Source organism: Cyrtonyx montezumae, unplaced genomic scaffold (genome assembly GCF_038088225.1).
Source record: "Cyrtonyx montezumae isolate F1298 unplaced genomic scaffold, pur_monq_1.0 scaffold_2, whole genome shotgun sequence".
NCBI lineage: Eukaryota > Metazoa > Chordata > Aves > Galliformes > Odontophoridae > Cyrtonyx > Cyrtonyx montezumae.
In genome coordinates this window covers 18,574,530-18,599,821 of record NW_027071936.1, presented here as the reverse complement: position 1 = coordinate 18,599,821, position 25,292 = coordinate 18,574,530, and the positions used below count along the sequence as shown (strand labels likewise).

General features: G+C 42.6%; 1 protein-coding gene across 1 annotated transcript in view; it reads left to right on the top strand.

The window, feature by feature from the left end:
• Window positions 1-4,404: 4,404 nt before the first annotated feature.
• SNX25 (sorting nexin 25) overlaps window positions 4,405-25,292 on the top strand; it is a 58,566-nt gene continuing 37,678 nt past the window's right edge. Inside the window, exons 1-3 of the mRNA XM_065736538.1 lie at window positions 4,405-4,994; window positions 13,626-13,710; window positions 19,324-19,540. Coding sequence (XP_065592610.1) covers window positions 4,560-4,994; window positions 13,626-13,710; window positions 19,324-19,540 — 737 coding nt within the window. The 5' untranslated portion in view covers window positions 4,405-4,559. The remainder of the gene's footprint in view (window positions 4,995-13,625; window positions 13,711-19,323; window positions 19,541-25,292) is intronic.

Below are 25,292 nucleotides of genomic sequence, written 5' to 3'. Positions count from 1 at the left end.
ACGTCACGGCCGCGTCACGCCAGGAGGAGGGAACCGCTCCCCTGCCCTTATATCGCGGGGCGAGGAAGGCGGGGCCTGAAGGGGGCGGCCCTCACGGCCTTCTTATCCCTTCCCGCCCGCCCTGAGCTGCCTGGGCGGCTTCTTTTTTTCTTAGTTTGCTTCACCCTGCAAGATGAAGGTGTAAGTGTAGCTGTGGTGTTGAGGTGAGGGTAACTGGGCTGAAGCAATGGAGCCTTAGGGTGAAGTGATGGGGTGCTGTGAGCCCCAGCTTGAGGTGGTGAGGTCTTCCACTGTGGGTGCTGGTGTGCTAGGTTAGGGCTGATGAGGTCTGATGCAGTGGTGTTTTGTGATTAAATGGGACGTGTTTCACAGAAGCATTGAGGTTAGAAAACATCTCTTAAGGTCACCAAGCCCAAATGTCCCTCACTGCCATGTCTATAAACTTCTTAGGCATCTCTAGGGATGATGACTCCACCACTTCCCTGAGCAGCCTGCTCCTCTGTGTTACCATTCTTTTGGAAAATAAAGGTTTTTTTATATTTGACCTGAATCTCCCTTGGCATGACTTGACATTGAGCCTATCACTGTTACCTGGGAGAAGAGGCTGACCCCCACCTCCCTACAACGTCCTTTTGGGTAGTTGTAGAGAGCAATAAAGTCTCCCCTGATCCTCCTCCAGACTGAACAATGCCTGCTCCCTGTAAGACTTGTATTGCACGCTCTGGGCACACTCTAGGGCCTCAAAGACTTGAGAAGAGACAGTGCCTGCTTCTGCTAGAAACTGAGCCTGATCTCTGCATCCTCAAGTTTAAGATAATTATTGCAGAAACATACACGAAGACTTCAGGCAGAGTTTCAATTACTTCTGGTGCTGGTGAGTGGCAGCTCTGCTCATGGTCTTCCACTGTAAGAAGCAGTATACTGTGTAGGGTGGAAAAAATTACAGCGTTTTTCAGGGGTCAGTTGTAATAGTAGACCTTGGCGTTTCTCCAGCAGTAGCAGTGTGGCTTTTTAACAAGAAGGAAAGAACTCTGTGCAAAAGATGACCAATTTATAGATTAACTTATTAAAAATCAAAAAGTTTAACTCCACTTTGGCCCTACTGCTCATTGTGAAAAAAAATGGAATGACACAATCATGTTGGGTTTTTTCTGAGTATGGTGATTATTGAGCTGGAACAGGCCAAGACAACTGTTGTGTATATGGCCCTATTTCATTTGGCACACAAACACACACAGAGGCATGTATGCGTACATGTATGAGTGTATATATACATGTGCATATGTATTTTATAATGTGTGCAGTGAATGTGGCAGAATACTACAAGTAAAGAAAAAAATAGCACAACTGGATTGCCTTGTGTTAACCAGATTCTAATTCTACTAATGTTACAGAGCATTTAATGGAGATTCTTCAACTTAAGCTAAATTTTCATATTTGATGTTGCATTTATGATACTTAAGGTTCCTTCCAACCCAACCCAATCCATAATTCTATTTATTTCTAATTTTCTTGAATCTTACTGTTGAAATGTTGAATAATCGCAGGTGCAGTTGAAATCAGTGGAAGCTGTATTTGGAAAACACCAAGTGCTACAAAACAGTAAGCATTCAAAACATTTTATCTCAGGTACCTTGCATTGTATTACTTTTGCCCTTTGTTTTTCAAATGCACCAGGTTTCCATCTGCATTGGCGAAATACCACTGCCTCAAAAAGGTACAGAGAGAATAAATCAGTTCATTTTGTAAAGTACTGAGCCTAACTGACATATTCTGCTGAAATGAAAGCAAGAAAAATCACAGTTTGTGGGAGAGCAGTTCAATTCATTTTCAGTAAAGGAGGAATGAGGTCTGAAGGAAAGATGGTACACAATAGTAATAAAGTGTGTATCATTATAGCGATGTAATCTGAGCCAGAAAGGCTCACAAAGCAAGAAGTAAATGTGAAAGAAGCCTTCATGAAAGTATGAATATGAAGCTGGTGTAGACATACTGGAGGTGCAGATGTATAAAGATAAAAGTACGCAGTACTGTTAAAGTGAAAGATATGTTATTTGTAGGAAAGATATTTGCTGTAATGCTTGAATGAGATAAGAGTTTGAATAACTGATCTTACAAAATAATTCCATGATGGAGGAAAGTTACAGAAAGACAATGAAGTAATTCCCTGGTGCAAAAACTTCACTTCTGAACTTGTTTAGTATTGTGCAGAGAAGTATTTATTTTTTGTAAGTGCAAATGGGAAATTCAAATAACAGTGAGGTACACTTGAAAATTGCTATTGACTTCAGTGGAGGTAGGATGTCATCTGAAATACTATGAATTGTATTTCAGGTTGGAAAGGCATAGAATCTTATTAAAGACTGAAAGAAAAGCAATCAAAGTTCCCTCTAGCTGTATGGATATATACCTGAGTTAATTTCAGTACATCTGATTCGGGGTATGATGTGTGAAGCCTAACTAAAATTGGTGGGATTACTCATTCAGACAAGATTGTATTTTCCTGCGTAAGCACTGCAGGACTAAACCTCCATCGTAGGTAGCTTTATTTTTTATCTTCCTCTCAAATTCTGAGAATTAATACTTTAATGAGAACATAATCTCTCTTTACACAGAACTAACAATGTTACATGCCCTGCTTCAGGTTAATTTAAAAATTCAATTCCCTGAAGTAGTTCTGACAGAGGCCTGGGCTGTTTCCTGAGCACATTTGTGGCAGGAGGTCTCCACATGCTCTGTCTTATTGCTTGTGTGGATCTTTCTGAAGATAGCATAAGAGCTGCTGATCCCTGCCCAGAGCATTGTATTTTCTGAACTCTGAGGAATTAAGTGTATGCTGGGAGTTGGATCTCTGCTTTTTGTTTTCTACCCAATGAGAATAAAACAACATTTCAGGAAACTTTCTGGCATGTTGGGCTTTCTTCAGAAGCTCTTGGGGCTCTGCATGAATCTCTCTGTTGGTCTTAATGATCGGGTGTACTGCAAGAGCTTTGTACCCCAAGCCCTTGGGTGAAGCATTGGGATCTTTGGGCACAGTAGTTTGCATAGAGAAGGACTGTCATCACATTTCAAATTCTCACTTTCAGGGTGATGATTTTTACCATTAACTGTGTTAGACACGTCACTGAAATAATTCTGTCTGCTGTGGATGGCCTGAGCTGGTGCTTAAAAGATCTTGGTGCAATTTAATATCCTCTAAACAGAATGAACTGTGTAACAAAACTAATTAAGCTACTGTAAAGGACTTTGGATCAGGTTAAGGAGCGCAGTCTCTTTTGGTTGGTGACTAAGAAGGGAACTGAAGTCTCTTCAACACTACTTCAGTATTTTGAGAGGAAGTAGATGCCTGTGCAAAGTGCTAACAGAAAAAGGCATGTGTATACCAAGACAAATAACCTGGTGTACGAGTTGGGCTGCACTGTGGGTTAGAACTAGCTCAGAAAATACTGTGTACTGTCCATGCTTCCATTACAGTTCTGTGCTGTAAATGGGGCCCCAAAGCATCTCCAGTGTGCAATATTAGAGCTGTATGTGTAACATTTTGATGCCTGTTCTATTCATGCTCACAGTCTTGGCCTGCTTAACATCTCAGAAGTTTTGGGAAGTTCAGAGTTTTGTTTTTATGTGGTGGCACTTTGCAGTCTTGAAACTTTACATAAATCTGTGAAACCATGGCCTTGATATTCACCTCTTCGCTTGAATGGTATCATGAATCTTACAGCAGTAACTACTGAATTTGATTAAATGAAAATGTCCCAGAGCTCAGCAGCAAGAGCTGCTGCTTATAAAGTAGATGTAGGGCTCTTTGACATCCAGAGACTATTCACAGAATGCCAATCTGAACCCAAACGTGCTTACTAGTAACGTCAGTACTCCAACGCACAATGTTCTCAGTGTAAGAGAGAAAAATTTCTCTCCCTGTAAACGAAGCCCGAGAGTAAAGGAAGACTCGCAAAGTCCCTCTGGCCGAGCCCAGCTTCCTGAGGGAAGGAAAGCACTGCTGCTCATCGCTTCTCGGACAAACCCAGGCCCGCACTCCGGCCGTGGCTGGCAGCTGCTACAACCGAGAAGTCAGCAGGAGCTGCCAGCGCAAGCTGAGAGTGGCTAGCGAGAGTGGCAGAGAGAGAGCAAAGCTTAACTCCCCGAGGAGTTACTGAACGCTAGAGCAAAGAGAGCACAACACCCTCAGCGATCCCAGCCCGGCCGGTCTGTCCGCCCGTAGCAGCGGGGCCGCCGGCCGCTTTCCTCGTGCCCCGCCTCCGCAGCGGCGGCCGAGCAGCGCTTCCCCGCCTCCCGCCCGGTGCCGCCTCCGCTCCTCCCCCGCCGGACCCGCCAGGCGCGGCGGGGCCTCCCCGCCTGCTGCCGCCGCGGCGCTGGGCTCCCGGCGCCCACCGGCGGGCATCGCTGCCGCTCGGGCATGAGAGCCGGCTCCTCCGGCGGCCGCAGCGGTGCCAGTGGCGGCGGCGAGCGGCGGAGGGAGACCCCGGCGACGGCGACCTTTGCGGGGGGCTGCCGCGGAGGGAGATGCGCTTTCTGCCCGCAGCGTCGCCAGCAGCAGCATGCTCCCCGCAACCGACAGCGCTAGTGGCGCGGCCGGGCAGCCCGAAGCGGCGGGGGGGACCGCCGCCGGCCCCGTGGGCTCTCCCAGCCCCGGCGGCGATCCCGGCCGTCGCGGCGCCCCGGCGGCCGCCGGCGAGGAAGGGGCGGCGGCGGCGGAAGACGAGGAGGACGACGACCCCCGCGCGTCCCGCTTCGTGCTGGCGGCGGGGCTGGGGCTGCTGGCCGCCTCCGTCGCCCTGCTGGGGCGGGAGCTCTCCGGGCCGGGGGACGGTGCTTGGCCCGGCTGGGCCCTGCTGCTGCCGCTCCGCCTCGTCCTGTACGCGGGCTGCGCCGCCGTCGCCGCCTCGCTGGGCGCTCTGCTCGGCCTGCTGTGGCGCGGCCGCCGCCTGCCGCCGCCGAGCTTCCCTGCCGCCGCGGGCGTGCCGCTGCCGCCGGTAAGCGCCCCCGAGACTGCGGGGCAGAGGGAGCGGGAGGAGCGGGACTTGGCTCCGCGGGGAGGATGCGAGGACGGGGGTGCGCCTGCGGCCGCCGGTGCTTGGTGAGCGTCGGGCCCTTCGCACTCCTGCGGGCGGGTGGTGGCGGTCGTCAGTGGGGCAGTGTCACCGCAGTACCCGTGGCGGGCGCTTTCTGTACCTCTTCTGACGTGCGCCGATCCGTTCTTAGAGCTCCTTGTTGCTCTTTAGGAGTGTTTTCTGAGCAGCTCAAGGGGAGCCCGGCGTTGGAGGGATATAAAACCCTGTGTATCGCAATTTTCCTCCCTACCCCTCTCCCCCCCGCAACTTGTGTAAAACCGTAACGCCTTAGACACCCGAGCAGGGGTGAAAGTGTCTGGAGACTCGTGCGGGCGTTTCGGTCTCTGTGCCCGATGTGTTTTCTGTGCCCGTGCCGTTGTCAGTGTAGGCAGCTCACTCCCAGTCTTGCTTTGCCCGCTGTGTTACGCGGTGCTGGGGCTTATTGCAGTCCTGTGCTACGTGCTGTTACTTCAGAGCACGATGATTTTAAAGTCGCTGCCAAAGCAGCAGTGCCCTCCCACTGCAGCCTTCTTTCTGGAACTGTGTGGTGTTTTTTTGTTGTTCTGTTTGGTTTTTTTTTCTTCCTTTTTTTAAATCTCTGCGATTCAGTTGAAATTATGTTCATCTCCCTTCCCTGTGCTGCTCTCAGAGCATAACCTGGTTGTAAGGAGGGGCCGTCCCAAAAGGACAGCTGTGTTACCCTGGCTGCGATTCCAGGCACCTTGCTCGGGTTTCTCATGCCTTCGATGTACATTTTTGCTGATGTGTGTATATATTTGATGAAAAATGGCTTCGGGGTCCCTGAGCTGCTTGAAGTACTCTTTCTGGAGGTGATTTTGTTTATGTTTAGCAGTTTTCCTGACTGTTGGTTCAGCATGATGTAGGCAGAGGAAACAATAGCGCCTTTCTCAGCAGCATATAGATGTGTTGGCCATCTGTGGAGACTTATTTCCAAGTATCTTCTGTACGTTTTTCTTGGGTAGAAATGTGAGGTTATTATATGTTCCTGTTGTGCCTGTGTGCTCCTTGTTATCATTCAGATGTTACCTTCTCATTTTCATAGAGCCTTCTGGTGCTGTGTTGTCTCTTTTGGGAACCAGTGTGAGGAAGACAGTAAAGCCAGAATGCCTTCAATGTTGTCATGTCTTTTGTCCTTCAGGAGCAGGAATAATAGGAAAGAACCCTCTCTTGGCCTAATATACAGATATATATATGGGGGAGGTGGGTCCTAAAGATCTAATCTTCTTTTGCGTTTCTTAAGTGTGCAAACACGGAGGATAATGTTTATTTTTCTTTCTTTGATTTTCACATTGGGGTTAGCATATGAGGAAACAGAAAGCATACAGCAATAAATATTTACTCTAGTGGGAGTCAGGCTCAGCTCTTGGGGAAGTGAGTGGGAGTACTCAGTCAACTTCAAAGGAACTTGGATTGAGCTCTTAATGCCATGCTGGAAAAACTGAGCTTTTCCTGAGTTCTCCAATTCTGAAGCACTTACAGTGGGAGTTTTGTGTTTCTGGTTTTCACGAATCTATTTGTGCAAGCGAATAACTCGGTTGAGGAAATGCAGTACTGTACGTTCAGATTTGCTTTGCTTTGTCCTAAATACCACTCTTCCCCTCCGGAACTTGAGAGATGAAGGGTTCTGTTGGGTATCTCAGTAAGAGCATTTTAAGACCACTGGGAATGGCAGAGAAAGGTGTGCAGACTGTGTTGCCACAAAGAAGCGCATTTCTCTATCTGTAGAGGAGAGTTCTGACCACAAGCTTTGGTTTCTTTTATAATTCTTCTTAGGAAGAGAAGGAGAGATGCGTAGACAGATGATAATATTTTGCAGGAATTAGTAGTATTGGTAAATAGTTTCCATTCATATTTAAACAGTGGAATTGTGACATGGAAGTCATACATGACATCATTGTCAGATATTTTTCAGCCCTTTCCAGGAGCAGGTTTAGGACCAGATTATTTGTGGTGGAGAAGGACAGCAACGTACAAGGCAGCAAAAAGGCACCAGTCAGACTCCATTTACAAGGTGTAAATCCCAGAGGGCTTCTCTCTTTGGTGTTAGCAGCCTTGCTAACGCCAACGATAGGCCTGGGAAGGACTTGTTAGACGTGTCGCCTCCTAAAATTCTGACTTGTTCTTTGTGCCACTGCTCCTCTACCACTAACTTGCATAGTGGTAGAGGAGATTGCTTTGTCTCCTGTGAAGAAGAATCATGTTGACTGTGGCAGTGGGAAGGAGAATGCTTTTTCCCACGTTTCCAGTGTGAGTTGTACTTTTGCCAAAAAACAAAACAAAACTGGCAGGACAGACTTCTCTTAGCAGCATAGTAATCTGACTGATTCAAAGCAAAAACTCTGAATATGGTGGTTGGTTTATCTGTATGGAAGGGATGCAAAACCCAAGAATTTGTTTATAAAATTCTGGTGCTGTGTTATAAATGCAGATGAAATGAACAGTACTCTTTATCAGGAACAATCTATGTGGTCTGCCTCACAGCAATAACAAAAGCCATAAATCTGAGCTTGGTTTTTCCTCAGCCAAGAGGGCACGCTGATTTTGTTGTCCTGCTTTTCAGTTTCTTGTGATTTCCAGGGCTCCCAGTGTTTCTTTAAAACTTAGCTCCTGACATGTTTGATCACTCTTGTTTGCTTCTATTTAGCAGCTCTCCATTCTTAGAAATATTTATCACTTAATTTAGAGAAACTTTTTTGGCCGTGTCATATGATCAGGACTGGCAGTTTAAGAACTTGAGGTTTTCTGGGATTTGCCATTAAAGTGAGGTAAAGCTTTTTTTTTTCTTTGGGTCAGGTAGTGACCGAAACCTCAGCATTCTGGAAGGTAGCACTCTTATGTAAGTCTGCCAGGAGTTCACAGCCACTATAACAATATATTTAATTATGTTTTCGAAGATAACCCTCTTTTATATCATAGAAGGTTGAATAATGAGATTATTGGAAGTTATTTGTGTGTAATCTGTGCTTTTCAAGGCAGGTAAGGGAGGCAAAGGACAGGCAGTTTCAGCCTGCTTCACTGTTGGATGCTTGCCATCTGATGAGGCTTGTGAAGGTGAGCTAGCAGGAGCCCCAGAAGCTGCAGGAAGCAGATTTGCCATCTGTGGGCCTCATTTTCAGGCTTGTTGCAAGGCAGCATTTGAGGTAATGAGGAGTTTGGAGCAGCTGTGAGGGAGAGGGAAAACTGCCTACTTCCTTCCTGTTTTCATCTTTACATCTTAATAAGTCTTCAGATGTATTTATGGTTTGTTGCTGCTTATTTATTTATTTTAATCTGCCTTAAACCAAGTGTGTCCTCCAGTCTGTCTCATTTTCTGTCCCATTACGGAATACCATGAGAGCTCTGCTCTGCACAGTTTTTGCTGGTGTTATTGCTAGTCCTTGCAGCTTCTGCTCACTACAGTTCTGTTATGCTAGATTTAGCTTCTCCTGGGTTTACTGCCAAATGCTCTGGTCAATGGTTGTTCTTTTAGATTATCAATCCTTTCTGCACTGAAAGGAGGGTATGTTTCAGTTTCGTTTACTTTCAACAAAACAGAGGATGTGATATTTTTGTTCTTAGTGATTTCTCTTACATAGGCAGTCTAGCAGTTCATTTTTGATGACACAGGTAGATGTATTACTATGCAAGTCCTGAAATTAAAATAATGAAGAGATAGGGTAGCATTGCCTACCAGTTTCAGGAATATTTTAGAACTGTAAATATATGCTGCATGAGCCTCAAGTATTCGGCGGTAGTTCTGTGAGCAGTTGCACTCTGGGGCCTGTAGCATCAATGCTTTTACTCCAGGAATGCCTGTTATGGATAGGAATTTGTAAGCTGGTTGAGAATGGAAGTCCTGCCAGGATCACAATTACCTGCACATGCAACTATGAAGCGTAAATTTTATTCTGACAGAAGACTGATCTCAGGAAACAAAATGCTTTTCAGACTTGAATTTATTTCTCACATAATCCCTTAGCAGTCAGTAACCTTAGTTTTCTGCTTTTTTATTCATTCCTGCCTATTTTGAGATGGCTTGTTGTGGTGTACTACTCTCTGTTCTTCTGTTGCATCTAGTGTTATTTTCACATCTGCATTGCGTCGAGCTTAACGTTTCCTTTTCTCAGTGTTGTGTTAGACTGGCATTTCATATTCTGTTGCAAATCTGGTGGGTTGTACCTTTGTGGGGACTGCTTCTTACTTGAAAAGTACTTTAGCTCTCTTCTGATGTTGTTTTCTGTTGCTCATGGACTTTCTCCTGCTACATGGGTTGCACTGAGTCGGTCAGTAAGAGCAGAGGTGGGCTCAGTGCCTGGGTCATTGACACACGAGTCCCAAAGTTGGAACCAGAAACTGTAATAAGGTCAAGAATGCTTGCATCTTGCATGCAAGGTATGCTTTGGGATTGAAAATGCCATACACCTCTAACAAATGCTCCAAAAATGAAATCTAATTGAGCTCCTTCTTTTGCCAGGTGTTAATTTCTTGTGTTCTGCAGAGGAGAGCAGCAAAACTTTCATAAGGAAAAGGCAATTAGTTGAATATGATGTCCTCTCCAGGCCACCACCTTATGTGGTGAAAAACCATTAGGTGAACAGCCCTAAGAGAAACAAGTTCATGTGTCTGTGGAGAGTTTGGGTAGTTGTTTTTCCCATGGTTTCTTCTTTCATCAGTTGAGCTTGCGCCGCAGAAGAGAACAAATTAATGTTAATAAGATGAATGGGTCAATTTCTTCTGCATCTGTTCTGATTCTGTGTCAGAAAGAGGCAGAACAAACCTCTTTTGTGGGGTGAAAAACCGTGGGAGGGAGGGGTAGGAATGGGCACGTGGGACTGTCAGGCAGGGGCTGCAATGAGGCAGCAGTCTGCAGGCTTTTCTGGCTCCCCTGGGCAGTTTCCGTAGCACGTGGCTCTTCTGACCTCAGAGTCAGGGATGTGGGTTCTCACCATCTTAACAAAGGAGAGACTGTGATGTTGTTCTGTACACTGGGACTGTATACGTTTCTTGAGAATTCATGGAAGCCTTCTGTGATATTAGTTAGCCTGGACGTCTGGCTGATGACCAACCTTGGGTTGGTTTTAGCTGGTCCTTTCAGACTGTTGTTTTCTGCATCTGAAATCATTCTCAAAAGTGTTGAACAATGAATATTGTTCAGAAATCTCTGGGAAATGTACACATCCTATCTTTTTATTTTTTTTCATCCAGGCTGTAAACAAAGGCAAGTTCAAGGAAAACGTAAGCAGTTCCAGGAAGCATTTGTTAGCAACCTCATTCTTTGCACGTACCTTCCAATTGTGCTTCCCACAGCTTGTAAGTTATTTTGTCAAATCTTAAGTTTCAGTCTGGTTTCTCTCATTCTTCTTTGGCAGTAAATTCTGTTGGAGTGGAGCACACCGTGAGGCTGCACCACTGTGAGTCAGGACCAACAGGAACATTCTGGGTATGAGAGCATTTAAGTGAGAGTTTCAGGCTAAGCTATGCCATTTGCAGACATCTTTGTTTCAGGGTGATGCCAGCAGTTTCATGAAACATAGCACGGTTTTCTTGTGGATGAGTGACATAGAGAAAAATATGAAAACACTTAAGTAATGGTTTTCTAGCTGAACCTGTTCTCCATGGGCTGAGACATCTGCATACATCCATCTGACTTGAGATGGGTGGGAGGAACATCTGCCAGGGGGAAGAGATCAGCTGGATTTCATATTCTCTCAGTTGATAACGCTGAGTTTGGAGTGTGAATTTTTGGAAGACCTTCTGTTATTGCAGGTGCTGTGAGCTTATGTTAGCAGGTTGTCACTGTTGTTTTGAAGGTGGCTGTTGCCATATGTTATCCATGCCTGTTTATTCAGCTGATTCATCATTATTGTCACAGAAACAGATTTATTTTTTTTTAAAGCAAGGTAATAGATTTTGCTAAATGCAGGTTCATAAGACTGAAAGGAAAAAGGAGTTTGATCAGCTGTTTCATTGCTCCATTTAAAATCTGGTCAGTTTTCAGCCTCCAAGTGAAGTACCCCAGGTCTCTGAAGGATCATCAAGAATGGTACAACAGTTCAGGTTGGAAGGCATCTCAGGAAGTCATCTATTCCAACTTCCTGCTCAGAGTGGGCACAGGTGGATCAGGTCACTCAGTACCTTCTCCCTTTCAGCTTTGAGCTTCTCCAGGGGTGGAGGTTCTGCAGTTTCTCAGGCTTGCTGTCCTTCTATTTGACCAGCCTCATTATTAAAGTAATTTTGCTTTATCTGATGGGAATTCCCTGTGTTTTAGCCTCTGTCCTGTGCCCCTTGTGCTATACAGCTGCAAGAAATAATAACTCCTTCTCTTTACCCTCTTATCTGGTAGCTGAAGATAAAAAATTACCTCCCCCCTATGTGTGAGCAAACCCAGCCTATGTCACTCCAATGCATTAAAAGTTGTGTTTATTCATATGTTAGATTCTCACCTGTCATTGAAAATTAGTTTTTAAACAAAGAGGAAGGTAGGTTTCTTGCTTGGTCTGTACCTTTCTGTTTGTCATTGCATACAATGTTTTGGTATAGAAGATTTCTCAGAAAATCCAGCATGTCGTGCCTCTCCCTTTTTCCATCAGTAATTACACTTGTGCAGGTGCAAAATCACTGTTTCTAATGCTGATAACCATTTCTCCCTGTTTAAAGTCCTCTTTGATCACTTGTCCTGAACTTTCTAATTGTAAACATTGCTGTTACCAGCTTCTCATTACAAAAATAAATAAATCCGTGTGTTTTGAAAGTCAGATGTATCAGCCTTAGAAAACCCTGTCAGCAAAATATATTCTTGCAAACCAAAATGTGAGGTTACATCTCAGGGAAGTGTTGGATGCTGAGGCAATAGTCCTGGTTTGTTCTCAATGTGAATGTTTGTAGTGGAAGGGCTAAGAGATGGCTTGAACTGGTGATTGAGCACCTGGTGGGAAGGAAGGCAGGGCCAGCCCAGTGGAGCTCAAGTGCATGCAATACACCTGAGTGACCAGAAGGGGTGGAGCCAGGATCCACCTCTTTCCAGACCTCATTTAAGGGTTGACAGTGGAGGTGAGGGTATCTGGAGATACCTGTGTGTGGATGAGGCCTTCTGAAGGTAAGCTGCCACTTTATTTTTGTGCTCACAGCTGCTGCATTTGAGCAGATGCTCATTTGCTGCAGCTTGGGACCTTGCTGCTGTTGTTGTTTTCCATCGTGTTATAATGTTCATGGTTGAATTGTGAAAGGATCCAATGGTGTAGGAAGCCAGCTTCCTGGAAATATGTGCATTGCATCATGCTGTTACTGTGCGGGACCACGTTGCAATTGTGGATTCTCCTTTAAAGCATTTGTTTTGTGCTCTTTACTGTAGAGAGATCCTAAATTGAGAGGCAGGTAAGAAGATGCAAGAATCAAAGAATCACAGAATTGCAGGGGTTGGAAGGGACCTGTAGAGATCATCAAGTTCAACCCCCACCAAAGCAGCTCCCTAGCCCAGGTTGCACAGGTAGGCATCCAGGCAGGTCTTGAACGCCTCCAGAGGAGGAGACTCCACCACCTCTGTGTGCAGCTGTGCCAGTGCTCCATCACTGCACTGTGAAGAAGTTCCCACGCACATTTGTGTGGAACTTCCTATGCTTCAGTTCGTGCTATCACCACACACTGCTGAGAAGAGCCTGACCTCATCCCTTTGCCTTCCGCACCTTAGATATGAGGAGAGCTCGGTATTCCTAATTTTCTTATTTCAGCTAGAGTTAAGCTACTTTTGAAGTGAACAATTTGGCTAGTGCCAGTATGAGACCATGTGCACGTCTGTATTACGTGGATAACATTAGACCAAAATACACTAGGCGTTAGCCTGCAAATTGGCTGAAATGATGGCCTTTTAAAAGCCTAAAGAGTGTTTCTGTTTAAACCCTCCTTGGAGTTTATACTGCTTTCATGTTCTCTGTTGGCGTATGGTGTAGTCACTGGGGGTTTGTGTGGGAGGTGCTGTCTCTTTGCAGTGCAGCTATGCTCTTTTCTTAAAGGACAGGTGTAGCTGGGTAGCTAACTCTTCTTCCCTTTTAAGTCATCTGCTACCACTCATTTAAGTTATTTGTGTCTCTGTGTGACTGAATTCCCAAGAAGAGGACTGAGGTAAGCTAAGTGGCAATAAGGACAATTTCTATTTCTGATTTTAATTATACTCCTATCTATATAGGGACAGTGTGAATCACAGAACTCTGTATGCCAACTGAAAAACATTTCTTCATCCACCCACCTGTTTGCACAGTAGTACTTCAAAATAGACCAATGTTTGTATTGTTCAGCAGCTTAAAATGGAGTGCCCAGAAATGTTTTTGAAGGAAGAAGCCTGAAACAATGTGAACTGAAATTACTGTAAGAAAGCTAATGGCTTCAGTTTTATTTTGAAGTGTTTTATGAAGCTAAATGAAGCCTGGTATGTTGCAAAGATTACATGCATGCACGCACACACACACAGATGAGAGTATGATCACCTTAAATTCCAGTTCTATTTTGTCACTTCTTAAAAATTCATTCTTTCTTATGAATGTTCTCTTTGAATTTCAGAGTAATTGGTCTGGAAGCTCCCATGATTCAGTTCAGACAAGGAGAGTGGTCATTTCTCACAACATGGATAAGGCACTGAAGGAAGGTGAGTCTTAATTTGGACAGAGGAGTATTAAATTCTGTATATACCTCTTGTCCTTTTACTGAACCATAACTGTACAATGTGCCTGGATTTTAGAATGGCCCTGGTTTCTTCCTCTTTGATAGAAAAAAATAAACTCTTGGTCTTCCCAAGAGATCTGCAGTGAGTAATGTGAAGTTGCATTTCCAGTTGAACTGTCATCTCGTTATTTTGACTGCTGTTTTTTTACATAAATACCTGGAAAATATGTGAGAATTGAGTCCTTTGTAAGTGAAAAAAATTTGCCTCACATTTCAAAGACTCACTTGGGTTTCTCTGGACTGATGAAATCTAGTTTCTTGCAGTTGGTCTTCCCATTTGGTCAAATTCTTGCCATGAAAACTGAATCTGAAGTGATGATTTGTACTCTTGACTGCTGTGGTATACTAAATTAATGGATCACCAGTGCTATCAATGACTTACGATTGTGAACTGTTTCTCATTATCAGCATGCAGTTGGAGGTAGAGGGGTTATTTGAAGAGCTGCTGTGGATTCCTGGGTGGATAATTGTCTTGTACTTTCCTCCTGCTACATGCAGATGGCACAAGCTTGTGTTTTTGAAAACTTGATAGTATCTTCATCTGAAGTATTTTTTTCTGCAGATGGTTGGATTTGTAAGTTCATCCTTACCTAGTCAGGCTGGAAGTTAGTTAAGAATATATTTAAGTGATTCATTTCTCAGAGTTGAGTTCCTACTGCTGCGGCAACTTTTTTTATTGCCGCTTCTTTTCAGAACAGTTTTTACTTTCCATTCACACTCTTGAATTTTGGAGAGTGAACTTGTGAGATGGGTTGTATTTCTTCCAGGCCCAGCGAAGTGACTAACAAAGCCAGCTTGTCCTCTGTTAGGCAGTTGAACAAGGATGAGGATTCTCAATGTGCTGCATGTAGATTTAAGCAAGTCTCTTTTTCTCCCAGAGGTATTGGAGAAGGTTTGAATTGAAGATGCTGAACAAGTTGCAAAATGAAACGTTTTACTTTTTTATTAGAGTAAAATTATCAGAGTCTGAAAATGGACAAGGTATACTCCTGGTCGTTGTGGATGCTCTTTTACAAGTTCATATTCTGGTTTCTTCAGCTCTTTATCATCCATGTAATTGAATTTGCCCAAGTTTTACAGTTAGTTGATAACTATCTTGCTTCCCTCCAGAATTACCTGTCAACTTTTGCTTCTGTGCTGTGTTTTTGCTGATTTTATTGCCACTCAGTGTGAACTTTTCTCTTTGTTTAGAGCAGGTCCCCATTGTTGCACAGTTTGCTGCGGTTTTGTGGTGTCTCTCTCTTGATAAGCTGTCACGTGCTTTATTGTATTTTTCCTCTGTTCTCTTGGTCTGTTAAGGTAGTGAGGAGAAAAGGATGATCGATGATGTCTAACTTTAACAGAAGGAGTTATTGATGTTTCCATTTCAACCATCAGTGTTATTTTATTAAACTAGTAAATACTGTGGTTTTCCTGTGATGCTGGCCAGCTGACAGTAGGTGCCCTCCTCTGGAATACCTTCTGTTGCTGGAGATGGTACAACAGAGGTATATGGAATTAATATTCAACAATGTCAGTCACTTTCTGCACTAAAAAGTTTTACATCTGTTTACAGCTCAGTTAGCAACTTCTACCTCCCACTGACAAGCAAGTAGTACAAAAGCACAAAGCTTCAGAATGTTTCTTTCCTTTTAATTGTAGCATCTTTCCATAAGATGCAGATAGAAGTTGAGGGGAAGCTGTGAATTAGCCCTGTTACCCCGTGATGTGTTGCGTTAAAGCATGCAGAATCTGAAGTATAATATTATGTGAAGATTTTTTCCTTGTTGAATACAGCAGGAAAAAAAACCTTTTCATTTTAAACCCGAGTCCTTTTTCTAACCTCTAAACACACTGGAATATGTTTTGCCAGAGTACTTAATGCTTTCTTTCGCTAGATTGATTTGATTCTTGTTTGCCCTTCGTTACTTATGCAAAGAAAAGATGACCCAGTTCTACAAACACTTTTAGTCTTTCCTTCTGATTCTTACTATGGTGTTTGTTGCTTGGGAGCCTCATGCTTTCATCCCACATCATTGGACAGCTCACAAGTGCCTCTTAGGAAAGGCTGTGCTCAGGCTGTTGTGCTGTGTGCTGTCAAGGCTAAAGGCTGCAGCTGTCACTAGACTTCTCTGCCACCAGGGTTGCTGGTCTCCTGGGAACTAAATTTCATCTTCTAATTGCCTGATATCCTGTGATTTTTATTTTTCATGGCCAGTCTTTGTCTCCATACTACTTGTCCACTTTTCTAGATCATTTATGAGTAAGTGAAACAGCATGGGTCATAGTATATATTGAAACTCTGCTTGTGAAATTATTCTGCTGTGAAAATTGGCTATTTTATGATTCCCTTTGTTTCTTAGCCCTGAAGATATTTCATACCAGGGAACCACCTCTTCCTCCATAGTTGCTTAGTTTCCTTAGATCCTGTACTGAGGCTGACTTGATGAAAATATTTTGGGAATTTGATAAGGTTGTACTTGTGGATCAGATCTTGCCTATCTGTTCTTGTTGACCTTTTAGAAGAACTCTCCTAGATTTGTACATCAGGATTTCCCTTTAAAAAATAAATATTTTCACTATCTCATTTCCCAGTGTAAGATCCACAAGTTGATTTTGAGAAAAAATGCAGTGCCTTCTGCCACTCTATTTGAACAGTTGTATTTTTTTTATTTTCGCAGCTCTCAAAAATCAGCTGTTTGGTTCCAGAATTTCAGCAAGACTTGATTTAAATTCATGTTCTCTCTGCTGCTGGGATTCAAACTCTTAGATCTAAGCACACTCTTGGCAGAGTACACAGTCAAAGTCATTTGTACAGAAATTTGTCTGATATTTCTTTGTGTCTCCTGGGCATTTTTGACAAATTATTTTTTATTCTATTGTTTATATGTTTGGATTTTTTGTTTCTTTTACACATCTCTAGTAATTAGTAGTAGTAATTAGTTTAGCTAATATAAAAAAAAGTTAATAACACAAACAGTATGAAATGGGAAATTGTATGGACATGATCTTTTTCTTGCATAGGAGCAGTGAGAACATCTAGCTTATAGAAGGAATGTGTCAGTTTCATCAAGGTTGAATGGTGTAAAATGGAGCTGACCATGAAATACTAGGTCTTTTCCCAGTACAAACTTGAAGAACATAACTCAGATTTTAACATCACTATTGCTAGTGTCCAGGGCTGGTTCCCAGTCCTGAAGTCTGGTATTTCACATAGCTTTTTTCCAACCTGTAGCACTGTGGTCTGAATACAGGTTTAGTGAGCATGAGGAAAGTAAGTAAACCAAGGCAATGTTAAGTGTAAGGCTTCATCATCTTGATCTGTATTGTAAAGCCAAAATCTAATAAAGTCCAAAGGACATTAGCTAAGTAATGGCCAATATCCCTTTAACTTGAAAAATCAGTATTTTGGCAATGATGGCATTGCACCAATTCAGGTTATTGGTTAGCCAGTTTTTAAGAACTTCAGGAAAAGAGCTTTAGGATTTTTAGCTTGTTTTTTGAAGTTGAAGGTAGGGGTGTTTTGTTTAATTGAGTTGGCTTAGGGTACTGGACAAGGGGAATGACTAACAAGTAGCAAAGCATGCAACATTTATTTCTGTGAAACAGTTCCTTGCTGAACAGTATAGTGTGTCATCTTTTGCTATATTTCTATTTGATGTTTTTTTCCCTAAAGATGCAGCTTACGATAACTGTGTTGTGTATGTTAAATCTAGCCTAGTATTAATGCAATATTATAGACAACTGTTTGGTGATCTCCTGATGCAAGATCCTAACTGAATTCATCTTAGTGGTGCACATAGATTTTACTGGTCGTGGTTCTTGCTGGTCTGGAAAAGCTCAAGCAAGTATTCTAGCTGTAGATTCTTTTCTGTTGCTAATACAGTCACTGAAGAGTTTTGCAATTGATGGTAATGAAACTGTTCCAGTCTCTCCTTTCAGGAGAGGATATTCACTTTTTCTTTGATACTTGAAGTCTATGCGTGCATTTGCATGAAGGCCTGCTCTGAGAAAAAGCTCGATTAGAATAGACTGTTCTAAAAGAGAAGCTATCCTAAGGGATTGAGATGCAAGTTGTTACTCCTGTTTTGTAGAGGTCTGGCCAATGCAGATAAGGAGCCACCACTCCTCTGTGCCATAACTCAGCTCCTTAGGCAAGGGGCAATTAAGAAATAAGTGTGCTACTATAGAAACTTTGCAATTTCTATTGACTTATTTATGTATTTCTCTGTTTTTCTTAAGTTGTTTGGAAGCCTTGAAATGTCTTAGAAAATACCATTTAACTGACTCCAGCTCAGCAAAGTGACTTAGTTTCTTTATAAAGCCAAGAAATTTAATTTCTGAAGCATTTGACTAGAAGCCTTTATCAATTTAGTATTTTTTTTTAAATGTTTTTGGTACAGTGATGTGGGATGAAGCCTGGTAGTGTTTCAGGGAGGCAAAATTGCTCAGTATAAGTCGTTATGCTATTAGTATGTTATTAATTCACTGTCGTGGTGTCAGGGAGCTTTTTATAGTTCACTAAGCTGACAAAAAAAACCCAACCAAATTCCTATCAAAGTGGAAAGTAAGAAATAGTGGTGTAGTGCAATTACTTTAAACCACGGTCTTACATTGTCACCTGGGATGTATTTTTCATATTTAAAGAAAAAAAAAGGAGTCCACAACAAAAAACACCAGCACAGCTCTGGAATCAGGATGTCTGATAAACAACCTGCTCAGACTCACAGGCATGTGATGTCCTTTTTCCCCTTTCTTTTCAGTTACCCCTCTGGTTGTTCTAAACTGGTTTCCTCTTGTTCACAACCCCTCCACTGCCAGCTTTTCTGTCGCCTTGTTGGCAGTGCTGTGTGTAGCTTGAACACCTCCTACAACTCCAGAGGCATCTGCTAGTTATGCATCAGTTAAATTGGAGATACACAAAGGTCAGAAAGTCAAAAGAGTAGAAGATGTTGTGATGGAACTTGTCAGTTACAGTAATCCCGTTGCTTGTAGGTACAGTTGGGAATGTTACCTTACCTTTCAAGTTAATGCTGTCCTGCTAATCTACTTGTTCGCTTTTATATCTAGCTCTTTTGATCCTTCAGTATCTTCTGTAGCGTTGTGTGTGTCTTTTCAGATACAAAAGTCTTAGCACCTTCTCTTTAGAGTAACTTCAGAGTGGAGACATTGTTAAATTTCTATCTGAAGAAAGTTTGTTTCAGTCTGCAACAGCCTATTTGCAGCCAGCTTATACGTGTTAATTCGTATAATCAGAGCCACCGTTAAGACACAGATATTAGCTCAAGGTTAGTGTGTAGCTGGTAGCCTGACTGTCTGAGCAAATCCACTTACAGGCTTTGCTCTGTGAAGTGACCTCCAGTAACCTGTTAGGTGCAGATTTCTGTAACTTCGCCAATCTCGCGCTCCAGTGAGAAATTAAAACCCAGTGGAGAAGTTGTGAAACCTATTACCCATCTGATTGTTGAAGGAGAAGTGTGGAGAACTAAGTTTCTGCTATCCTAATGTGCCTTCATTTTGCAGATTTTGCTATTTATTGTTGTACTTCTCCTTTCAGTGTTTGACTACATCTACAGAGATTACATCCTGTCCTGGTATGGGCATCTCAGCAGAGATGAAGGGCAGCTGTACCAGCTGCTGTCAGAAGACTTCTGGGAGATTGCCAAGCAGCTGCGAGTGAGGCTGAGTCACATTGATGTAGTTAAAGTCGTCTGCAATGATGTAGTGAAAGCTCTACTCACGCACTTCTGTGACCTTAAAGGAGCCAATGCCAGGTAAAACTCAAACTGTGCATTTCATTGGAGTTTTCTGCTTGTCTCTCTACTTCTAGATGTGCTGTATCAAAGTAAGGAATAATGTAATATTTTCTTGTGCAATTGATAAAAACCTTCCAGGTTTCTTACCAGATATAGAGACTTAACGTGCGTCGTGGCATCTGTAAGATGCAGGAAAAGAAACATTTATTCTTAGAGTTCAGATTCACTGCAGTTTTCATTTGGTCTGTGAATCCTTTGCTCACAGTAGGATGTGGGCTGCACATGTAGTGCAAACAAGCAAGAAAGAAAAGAGTGAATGTCAGAGCAGGGAGCAAAGAAGAAGCAGTTATCTGTACCTTTTCTGCTGTAGCACAAGGGGTAATTCCATTCAGTGTTTCATTTCTGCTAGCCCCAGGAGGGAAGGCCTTGTTTCTGTAAGCAGTCTGTCCTTCAGTAACTACGTTTTTCTGCTGGAAGATTGTTGGCTGGATTTTCTTTCTGTTTTTAGGTTATCTTGTTAATTTCCTGAATTTCTTTTTGGCAGTGTTTTCTATGTCCACTTGAAAAGGTCCTCTGCTCCTAAATACTGTAATTGCACCCAAATGGTAATTGCATGTGTGAACTCTTACACCTGTGCAGTTTGCTGATCTGAGTGAACTATTTGTGTAATTGAGCATGGAATTTAGGCTTACGTCTGCACTTACCTGTGGTTACCTTAACTGAAATATGCTTTAGTCATTCAGATTTGTGCCATACATTTTATGCTATGAAATTGTTTTGCCTACAGTTACATTAATGTACTTCTTAGCACCCTTTCAGAGGAAAAACATTGCAGTGTTTTTGGTCAGCGAGCAGTCTCTGTGTTGCCATTTGCACTTCATGCTGTACTGGTGCAGACAGTGAGGTTAATGTGTGTATGGTACATGCCAGCGTTATGTGATCTAACATGTAGGATGTGAAGGAAAACTAAAGAGTGATTACATTTAAAAATCAATAAATAAAAAAAAGAAATTCATATGTATGCATATCACAGTAGATCTTCAATCTCAGCATGTATATAATAAGTCTCTGGCATGCTTCCAGGTTTCTTGGTTTGCTTAATTTTTTTAAATATAAAGTGTTTCTTTGAATAATACGCATTTTATACTAAATAATTTGCCTTCTTATACAGTGTTTGCTTTGCTAGAACTTGTTGATGCTAAATCTTGGTCTGAGAATGACGTGTTTCTTTTGGCTTGGCTTAGAAGCTAGATATTCTTGGAAAACCTTTGCTTATATGTTATTATAACTTAAGCAGAAAATCCTTTCTAAGTTAGGGAGCAAAAGAGATGTCATCAGCCTATCTTCAGCTTTCTTTCAGTGTTTTAAAAATAGCAGAAGATTTAAATGGGGATTCACGTTTCCCTCTTAATGTCTATAATAATGAATCTGGTTAGCTTTGGATGATGACTATAGAAGCACAGAGACTGTAATTAGAGCCAGGTACTCTTCCTGTTGTGATGCCAGCTGGAATGCCATGTCCTGTTTCTAGAGCTGAGTTGATAAAGCAGTGTGACAGCATAGGGCGTTTTGGGTGTTCTCAAGGTGGCTTGCCAAGTTTTAAATACTTGCTCCAGCTCTGGAGTGGGTACTAGTGCAAATGAGTGCCTAGGCAAATGCATTCTCAGTTTTCTTCCCAAAAGATAACAGATATCTTCACAGAAGTATGAGAAATAAACCATCTGTCCCCGGGAGGGACAGAGGAATTGATTTCTTCAGTGAGAAGTTCATGTGTTTTGTCACTTGGTTCACTTCAGCCATAGAAATCCCTTTGCTTTTCTACTTCCACTGACTGAATGAAGCCTACAATACCTGACAGATCAGGATAGCTGATAGGATGAAATAGGCTGCAGCCCTTTAGGCTAAAACAGGTAAAAAGAGGATATGGTCCTCACTGTTCCCTTGCATTCCCTCTGGCTTATTTTAATCATTGCAGTGTTCCACTTGATAACAAATAGCTCAAGGTACATGCCCACCAGAGGTGAACAGATAAGGAAAAAATGTGCATTTGAATGAGGGAAAGCATGAGAAGAGGAGGCCTCTTCCATGCTGGCTGGTCGGGAGGCAGAGAATTGGGAGGAAGATCTGTTTTCCTTTTCTTTCCTGTCTCTAATTTCTTTAAAGGAGAACGTCTTTCCAGCTAGAAATGAAGCAAAAGGGTTGTGATGCTCCTCTAGCTGCGGGTAGGACTGTCTGGCATGACACAGAACCATTATGAGTTGCCTTGTCTACTACTCTAACTTCTTCATCTGGCATAAATCATAGGGGTTTATCCTGATGTCCAACTGCTTTTCCTTTTTAGGAAGGTAACTGTGACGTGTGTAAATAATACAGTTACTAAAACAGCAAATGCTGGATGATTCTTTAATTAAAATCTTTCTGATCATGATAAAAATGACTTTGGAAATTAAAGGTTGGCTTTGTCCTTGTTTTTTTGCAGTGCTTTTCAAGGCTGGTTTGGTTTTGGAGTTTCATTTTGCTTTTAGCAAGTCCTTTTTTTCAGGTGTGCTTATGATTCTGGCTTATAAAGATCTAAATTCATTTGTTTTATTTCTTAGAAAGCGCAAACAACTTTCATTCTGCTAGAGTCAAGAAGCTTAGAACTGAGGGTGATACAGATGAAGAGGTGCAGGTTGTGTGTTATTTTAATAGCTCTCAGAATCTCTTTAATAAAAATAGGTGTATGTTCTGATGAAATTCATTTACAGCAAGTTGCATGTACACTTCAGCTCACAACTGTATCGACTGAGACTTAAATGCAACTCTGCAAGACTCTTTCTTGAAAGTCAAAGCAGCAGCTAGACTGGATGGAAGATTTTAGATTTTTTTTTCTCTTATTAGAAAGGATCTTTACGTAATATCCTGTAGAGTTGTCATTAACATCCTGGATGCTCTTTATTCATTTACTTGCTTGCTTCCTGTTTCCAAAGCAGACAGATTCATCTTGTTTGTCATTAAATTCCTGGTTGTGCACATCTGAGTCCAGGTTAATTTTTGTGGCATTTGTTGTCTGCAGACCAGTAGTACTGCAACTCCAAATCTGAGTCCATGAGTTGCATGGGCACTGTAGGTGGTAACTTCAGGATGGGTTTTTAATTTCATAAATCTCTTTTGGGAATCGTTTTTAAGCTCTTCCATGTGGTCTAGAGCATTCAGACTATGTAAAAATAAAGATGATGCTTCTCATCACAAGCTTGTAACCCAACCACAAATAACAGAGGTCTTTTATTGCTTCTGACTGTCATGAGTCTTCACAACACAGAGTTATCAGATGGTTAAGACTGTGGCTATCTAGCATAGACATTAGATTAAAGTAAGGTATTTTTGCAAGACTTCTGTGGTGATGAACCTGAAAGCCCTGTGATAGGCTGTGCTTATAGGTGTGTGTTCACAGTTTCTGGATCTTTCAGTGATTTAGGGGTGGCTGAAGGAAATCTTATTTGCTTTCTGAAGCTGTGGGGTGGCATTGAATTGTGTCAAGAATTCAGAGCGTGCTTGAACTCGTACATTGAAAATCACTGGCAAGAAACTTCTGTGAAGTTAACACTGGCACTGCAGCTCATGGGGAAGTGAAGAGGATGATTTTTAAGTGTGCTGTGCAAACCTGAGTTCTGTCTGCTGCGTTAGAATCTTTGAAGTCACTTGGATCTCTGTGCTCCTATGTATGTCACTATTCTTTACTGTTTGGGAGAACACGAGTGAATGAAGCTGCTACTGGCCGTTTGTTGCCTGTTGCCTAAAGGAGATGAAATGAGCCTGGTTTACAGGCTTGTCATAGCTCTTCTGGAACTTTTATCTGCTGTGCTGCATTTATTAGTTTACTGCATACAGATGTGCAAGAACTTGTAGATAATTGACCTATCTTTCAGATTTCACTCAGGAGAAGCCTGAGTCAGAAGAGATGCAGCTTTCTGGGCGGATGTTTAATTGATAAATAGTGTATTTTCCTTACAAGCTGGACGATGTTTATATTGAGGCAAATAGAATGAAAGTATTCATATCCTCTTAGATAATGGAGAATTCTCCAGAAAACAATGGAAACTGTTCTTACATGGTCTGTCACCTGCAGTGCATGCAACTCCCTTTTCCCCTCGTGTTTCCTCATGCAAAAATATATTAGTTGAGTTAGAAAAACAAGAGTCAAAGATTGGCCATTCTGCTTGTTTATTCTGTGCAGTTCTGTTTGCTCTGTTGACTTCACCAGAAAAGTCCTGGCATGAGTCTTAACTCAGCCTAGCTGCATGTACTGGCTGTTCACAGGGAATAAGTGTGTACAACGGAGAGGTGAAGGTGATGAGAAATGATTCCTGTGTGCATGATAGTGTAGGTGCAGTAAATACTCCAGGGTGTTGGCAGTCCCAAACAGATTGGCATTCCTGGCTGCATGTGGGTGTGTTTAGACAGATGCTAATGGCAAAGCGGACTTGAATCTTGTTTTAGTGAAATGCTATGTGCATGACAGCTGGGCTTCATGCTTTGCACATGATCTAATAACTGTGCACCATGTCCCACAAATTAGGTAAGTTTGTCTGGGAAGGAAGGGCTGTGTGTGTGTATGCTTCTAGGCCACAAAACAGTTGCTGCTTGCTTTTAGTTCAGGCACTCTATCGTTGCTTTTAATACCCAGGAACTGCTTGGAAGAAATGGGTCTGTTGCCAGCTAACAGATGCTGAGCAGACGTCACCTGTTCCCTGGCATTTTGCTTCTGCTTCTGGCAGTGTTTTGAAGTTGCTGACTGGAGGTGGCTCGACCTGTCCAGAGGAGGAAGACTTGGCTTCCCTGAGAGATGGCTGCACAGAGATGGCCCAGACTTTCTGTCTGCCTGGGATGTGTCTGATTTTGGATAAATAATGAATGCCTTTAGGGACAGCATGTGATGTGGTGACTGATGTGCTGTTGAGGAGGCAGAAGGATGTATCTGGAGGATGCAAGAGCAATGGAAATGCTCTAAGTTAAATGGCCAGGTATGCAGTTGCCAGAGAGAAAAGATCCTACCAGAACAAGATAAACAACTTCTGGAGCTGCATCAGCTGCACCACCTGTGCTGGTTAGTAACGAAATCTGCACATCTTATACACTGTTCCTCAGAAGAGCAAACAGTATTCACATCCAAGCTGTTCCAAGGGACTTGTTTTGAAATTAGTCTTGTGGATAATGGAGAGGATTTCAATTCTACATTTAAATACAAAACATTTGGTTTGGGACTGAATAAAAAAGCTTCAGTCAAATTGAAACCCAATGCCATATTTTCACGTTCTTGTTCTTCTAAGGATGTGTTTAATTTTGGCCACCTTGAAACAAATGACTTGTGTTAGTACAACACTGTTTTTACTGTTGCAGCAAATTTACTCTTTCCTGGTCTGACTGGCGAAAATCAGTAGTGCAGTGCTGCCTGGTTGCTGGTGCCACACACTGGTGCCAAACCAAAAACTTCTGGTTTGGCAGCATGCAGTTCTTGTTCACTTTTGCCACACTGAGACAGTTGGGTTGGAGCAGCCCTATGAGTATCAGTTGGTTGATGCAACCAGGGCACAGCCTACAGTTGTGGGAGGGAAACAGATGGAGGATGGGAGGAGGCTCTGGGATGGGATCCGTGACAGCTGAGGGCCTTCTACTGAGGTGCTGGGCCTCTGAGGTGATGCTGTGTCTGTCTCGCTGTAATCACTGGTGTGATAGCCTTGCTGTTTAACTATATATATGTGGTTGGGCTGCCTCAGGCAGTTCTTCTACT